At 40.0% G+C, this 6,586-nt stretch overlaps 1 protein-coding gene across 1 annotated transcript; it reads right to left on the reverse strand.

The window, feature by feature from the left end:
- Positions 1 to 2,940: 2,940 nt before the first annotated feature.
- Positions 2,941 to 3,848, reverse strand: LOC105058017 (zinc finger protein 7). Its single transcript, XM_010940770.4, has one exon. The coding sequence runs from the start codon at positions 3,724 to 3,726 to the stop codon at positions 3,154 to 3,156; it is 573 nt and encodes a 190-aa protein (XP_010939072.1). The 5' UTR covers positions 3,727 to 3,848; the 3' UTR covers positions 2,941 to 3,153.
- Positions 3,849 to 6,586: the final 2,738 nt, after the last annotated feature.

A 6,586-nucleotide genomic window follows, 5' to 3' on the forward strand; every position in this document is an offset into this window, starting at 1 on the left:
AAAAGAAAATCAAATAAGAAGCAGGAAGGTGGAAGGGGGGAAGAAGATCAAACTTGGGAGCTAAACAGAGACTTTGAGACCTTGAAGACCATGGGGATAAGGAGGAAGAAGAAGAAGATGAATCCCTAGCCCAAAATCCCTGGAGCTCTTTGCACCCATGAGATAGCACTTGGACTCTCAGAGGTTGCAATAGAAGATCCAAAAGAGGGAAGAAAGCAATTATATATATATATAAAACCTATCAACGGTTGGGATATATTTGTTCAAATCGAGACTATCTCAGATTTTGATATGTGGTGACATCTAGACCGACCATCAGTTGGATCTTTCAATGCACCTACCGCTTGATCATGCCACATCATCACTATCCATGTGAACTATTTGGAGCTAATAAAAACTGGATGCATGACAGCAATCGACTAGTCAGAATCAAATCAATCTGATCATCCGGCCACCAAATCGATTGCAACATTAATAGCCATACCCTCAAATTGATGCCCCAATGATGATCACACGACCATCGAAATGATAAAATGACTGAAGATTTTTCAATTTTTTGAGGAAATTATTAATGCCTGCAGCCGAATCGATCGCAGAATCAGAGCTCGAGATGACACATGATGACTTTCATCGTCCAACATGCCAGACCACATGTCGAACCACGTGACAGACCACCTTGGACTTGGAAGTGGGGGGCAACTGTTGGGATAACTGAACCTGCTTCCCCCAATTCTGCTTTCCTGATTCTACTCCCCCAATTCACAGTTGGTTATCCTGATGCTGTGTCGGTAGCTGACGATGGACAATTATAGCTAGATTGCAGAATGAGCTCCAGTTCAACTATAGTTTTTGTGAGTCTTGACACCTGACGTCCTGTCGGTGCCATGGACATAGATAGCCGACTGTCAATTGATAAGCCGACTAACTGTCGGCTTACCCTAATTGACTTCTCAAATGACCGTAATGACTCGATCGACCACATGACTAATAGTCAGTCAGAATATCAGAGCTACCGACCAATAGCCAATCGGCATATCAAAGACACCGACATACAGTCGGCGCACTAAGATCACCGACATACAGTCGATATGTCATAAATGACCAGCGCAAAAAATACGTAACGATAACATACCACGGTTGTCAATAGGCATAACTGCCCACTCCCACGATCACATAAAGTCGAAATAAGCGGGACCCCACATGCTTGACCGATACAGATGGTTATCAACAATTCATCTATAAAAGGGAGATAAAGGAACAGAGACGGTAAGACACTTCTGGGCTAATACTCTGTCAATTTTCATATTTTACTTCTTGTTCGATCACTACCCACTGACTTAAGTATTGGAGAATCTCTGTCGGACACAACTTCGATCAGTGTGGACTTCTTTTGTAGATACTCTTCACCAACATTAGGTACTCCAGGGAATTGGCCGCAACAACCCCAACACTCTCCATCATAGTCTCCATCAGATAAAAGATCCAAGGCAGCAACAAAAGAACCCAAGAGTGATGCAGAGGAAACCTGAAAGTTAATGACAAAGTTGCTAGAGGGAGCTTCCATCAAGAATATCTAGAGGGAGGCTTCAGCTTGGCAACCAGCGTAATAAAACGTAGCATATAATTAAAATAATAGTTTTTTTTTTTTTTTTTTGTAGTTGTTACTGTTATTGTTGTTGATGTTAATTTTTTTTGGTTAAAATAATATTTAACAGGTATTTAATATAGTTTGTTGCAGCCCAACCTGCTGCCATTTTGGTTGTATGATCAATGCTATAACTAGCCAACATTTGCATTCTTATATGATCCAACCAGCAGAAATTTTAGGGAACTTGTCTTGCAACCAGATTTGCTGCAACTGGAATTGCAGAAAGGACAGTAACCAAACAGCTGGATAATTTTGCTCAATCATGAAAACCTTTTCTCTTTTTCTTTTTCATTTCTCTCTCTCTCTCTTCAAGATTCCTGTGACAACCACCTAGAATAAGACAATACTGCAGCAACTTATAACTGTATCTAGACTGTTGCTTCCTTGGTTTATATCTATCTTCATTGTACCTGTCCAATTTATTGCTAAGTGGATAGGGAGGAAGCATTTGAATTTTGAAGGCTTAGTGGAAAAGCATGTCACTTGACTTTAAGGTATCATAGCCACTTTGTGCATTTTAGTTGCCTTTTTAAGATGAAGATAAATCAGAAGTAAACCAAACAATGCCACTAACAGGCATAGACTGGTAAAATTAACTGGTAAATACACATATGTAGCATCATCATTTGGAACAGTGCGAGCAACAACCATTTGGTTGAACCCATTGTTGGTTTCGAACTAATCAGAGCAGCAACTTGTAAAAGGTGGGAGACACCTTCATTTCTTCTTCTTCTTTTTCTTGCTATATTGGCAAAATACCTTTATTCTATCCTCGCAAGATTAATTTTTCTATTATCTGTGCACAAAATCTTGAGATCGTGGGCATTAATTATCCATTCATCATGAGTTGCAAGTGACCCCTTGTTGCTTACTGGTAGATAAGGTTGCTGCTGCTTGTGTTCTGTTTCTTCCTTTGCCCCTCCTCCTGCCCATTTTCATAGTTCCAGTATTTGCAATCACAACTGACATATTAAGCTATACACATCTCTAGCCATGCTATCATTCCTCTATGTTATTTAGGAAAAAATGTTGTTCCTACCTAAAATATTCTAGGCCATGCTAAAGGAACTAAAGACCTGCTATTTGTCCCATGCTTAAGTTTTCACTCACCCTGTTAAAGTTGAACCCATATATGATCATATGAGCCTTTAGTTAAAGACAACTGGAAGAGAATCTTAATTGAAGAATTATTTGTGCAAGTTACACCTCATAATGAATGGATAAATTGTCTAGGCACTATGATTTGCATTGAGATGGAAAACATGGTGGGAAAGCGCAAGTTGAACAAAGAGTTTTCCGAGAACAATCTTTGAAAATAATTTACACCTTCCAACTTTTTTTTTCTCAGTTATGACATATACTCCTCAAACTGGGAATCAAATCTTTATGCTGGACCGGGGCCTAAACCAGTCTTTTTTTCTCTTATGACTTGTGAATAAATCTAGGTTGAACAGTTCGGCCCAGATACAAGAGCGAATGGCTAGTAATTAGATAGATGAAACATACTAAAGTCTGAGACTCAAGTCTAGTTTCTGCTGCTTTGATGGCTGCTTAGGCAGTTGAGAATTCAATTGATAGCTTCCAGGCCAGTTCATACTTGTTGCTTCTTCAAGTGCAAAGGGTGTCCATGTCATTTTGACATTGGAAGGGGTGTCATCAAATCTCGCCACCATCAAACCCCCTTCTCTGTGTGGCTTGTGCACAATTGAGTGAGGGTGAACTCGTAGCGATTGGAGAAAAGGAGAATTAAAAGGTAGACCCATCATCAATCTCTGTGATTGATGAGTCCTCCTAGCTGCACCCCTCTCCCTCTTGTGGGCATTCTGATGCCCACCCAAAGCCTGTGAACTGAAGAACTTCCTCATGCAGAAGTTGCATGAGAACATCTTGTGCGTCGCAGATTTTGATTGGGAACCAGAAGAGCTTCCAGTTGTTGATGAGATTCTCCCACCAAGGGTCAGGTCCAACCATGTCTCTGAACCACCGTCACCACCGACTTCTCCATCATTATAATCGCCGGTGCGTGTGTCCGACTTTTGGTAGTTGGCCTCTTTCTCTCCAAATTCTTCCTGTTCCATTTGGAACTGTATTAGTCCCTGTCAAAGATGGAGGAGGAGAAATGTATGGGAAAAGAGTTTTCAGAAGAGGAAGTGTTAGGAACTGATAGAGGCTTTGTGGCATGGTGTTGGCTTGTCTTAAAAAGAGAAGTAGAACAATGTAAGAAGTGGGAATAATTGCAAGGGAGAGACTTATCAGGAGAAAAAGAAGTGCCAATGGGTAAATTAGCTGTATATCTATCCATGTATTCCCCAAGTGGCCCACATTGTGGTGCTTGTTATTCCAGAGGCAATGCCTCTGTCATGTTTACTGTTGCTCATATCAATTTTTTTTCAGATTCCTTGCACCTTTTTCCTCATCAGGTCACACCACTTTACATGGTTCTCTTCTCCGAAGCCATAATACAAGGTTGACAATCCAAGAATAAATCTATCTATGGTCATATCTTATTCTTCCCCTTTCATATGCCAGAAAAGGCATTCCAACTGTTGCAGTTTCATAATTTAAATTCTTTAGATTATAAGTAATAGGTCTTCTCATGAGAAGCAGGTAACCAGTTTATGACATACAAGGGTGGATCCACCAATAAGAGGAGGACAACAACAACAACAACCAAAAAAGGAAAAAAAAAAAAGAAAAGAAAAGATTTTTCATTAGAGATGTAGATCTTTGTAGGATTATAATTTTTTTCTTTTTTTTTTCTGCCCCCCCCCACTAAATCATAACCGTAGCTAGAAAACCTCATCCTACAAGAGAAATTATTAGATGGCTCAGGTGCACTGTGGATAATCCTAGCGCATGTTGCTATTACACACAAAAAGAAGAAAGAGGAGGAAAAGGGATTAAATTCATCCTAGATCTATGGTGGATCGAGTCTACCTAATAATTTCTCAGACATCTAGCAAATTAGATTAATATGATTTTTTAAGGCTTATCTCGACATCAATGAAACCTCTTGAGGCATACTAGATGAAAATGCAGTTATCTTATCCATCAAGTTATAGGAACCACTTTTGAACTTGTAGTTATCCACAAAGTTGTCAAAACATTAAATTATCTTTTACTTGTATGTATGCTTGCATCATGTCCATTTACTTGCTAGGTAGCACTGCACAACAGGCTTTCATGCATGGTTTGATGTGAGTGGAGACACCATGACATGAATATCATGGTTATTCTTTGTATGTGAGTGTCCACACAAAGGTACCAATAATGGTGATATAGGTCCACAAGAGGTGAGTGCCGCATTAATCTTCATTCCTTAATGTACTATTTGAGTGGAATGTCTTGTTGGTGTATTGATGGGAGTTGCAGCCCCATTTGAGAAGTGGAGGATGCTTCAGAACTGCTTTTAGAACCACTTGTACTTTGCAAATATAGTTTCAATGGATTGGAACTTTGAAGAAGGCAATGGAAGCTTTGGTCACCTAAAAGATCCAGCTCTCATTTGTTGCTTTCTGCTGAATGTTGATGCAAGCTTTTGATGCTGATATTCCCAAGTGGTAGAATTCCTGTGACACATTGGATTGGTGAGTCAGTAGTCTGATCTTGAGAGCAAGAACTTGGCTTTTTCCTCCACATTTCATCTTCCCCACACGTGCAGGTGACACGGACACGTGTTATGTCATGACATCACATGTAAAGGATCTTGTCCCAGTTGCAGGTGCAATCACCTCCGTTCAATCATGGCTACGTTCCGTGTCCCGCCATGTGATGGAACTCAGATGGCCCTTGATCATGATATTGGAATGTTGCCCTTCAGCTTAAAGGCTTGGTTTGTTTCTGGTGTACTACTCTTGCATGTGAATCCTTCATTCCCTCAAATTTCCTTGAGAATTTCCATAATTAAACTGCCACTGGCACAAATCTCTCCAGCACTTTTAGCACTCCAGGATTATAACAGATGTTAACCCAATGATGTAGGACAGAACGGAGAAGGAGATAGAATAAAAAAAAGAGGAGGAAAGAGAAGAGGAGGAGAAGATGGGGAATGAAGGAACTCGATTCTCAAATCTCAATAATGCAAACTATATTATCGATTAATACAGTAAAAGATTTATATAGATAAAGAAGAATCAACATAGAAATATAATAGTGGAGTTCTCGTAAACTTTTAGTTTTAGAATCCATCTAAAAATAATTTTTTTTAAATCTTCAAATAAAAATAAAATTTTTTAATTTCTATATTTATGTCTAATAGAAACACATCTGTAGTAGAGGTTACTCATCTTTAGATCTGACATGAGTATTGCAAAGGTTATCTGCCACCTGACCCGACATTCCCTCCTCAGATTATAACCGAATACTCGCTGATGAGAAGGCCTCAAAAATCAGAGGGAGCACAAAGGAGCCACAACGAGGCAACCACATATCATTAGCTTTGGCTTCTACTTGACTCCCTAACCGGACATCTACTAATGCTAGGGTCAAGATCCCACGGACAATGATGATCATTGTTCGACAACCTGCCCAGGCATTGATCCAAAGTAGAAACTTAGCTCTGCACCAACTTCAGGACATCGAACTATCTGCTTATGTGAGAGATCTCTGGAATCTCCCAGTGCAACTTGGGCACGATCCACTTTGATACCCATGACTCAACTCTGGTACAAATTGGTGGGCAAATCCCTTTCCTCTAACGTCCTCCCAGATAGTGGCTTGACAATCTAAGGAGCTAAGGGCTGAATGGCTTACCAAGTTCCTACGTAACAATACCCAACTTCATCTCTACATAAATAAATAACGAAGGAAACTCCAAGATAAGCTCTACTCAAGAGAATGCCAAGTATGCTCTTATATTCCTTCTTCTCACTCTCTTTTCCTTACTGTTCTCAGGCTCCGACTAACTTAAGCATTCGAGGATCCCCCGAAGCAACTCCA

This window comes from Elaeis guineensis, chromosome 15 (assembly GCF_000442705.2).
Source record: "Elaeis guineensis isolate ETL-2024a chromosome 15, EG11, whole genome shotgun sequence".
NCBI classification, from domain to species: Eukaryota; Viridiplantae; Streptophyta; class Magnoliopsida; order Arecales; family Arecaceae; genus Elaeis; species Elaeis guineensis.

What these genes read in the sequence shown, in the direction of transcription:
- LOC105058017 (XM_010940770.4), bottom strand. Translation starts at nt 3,726, where the DNA reads ATGGAACAGGAAGAATTTGGAGAGAAAGAGGCCAACTACCAAAAGTCG.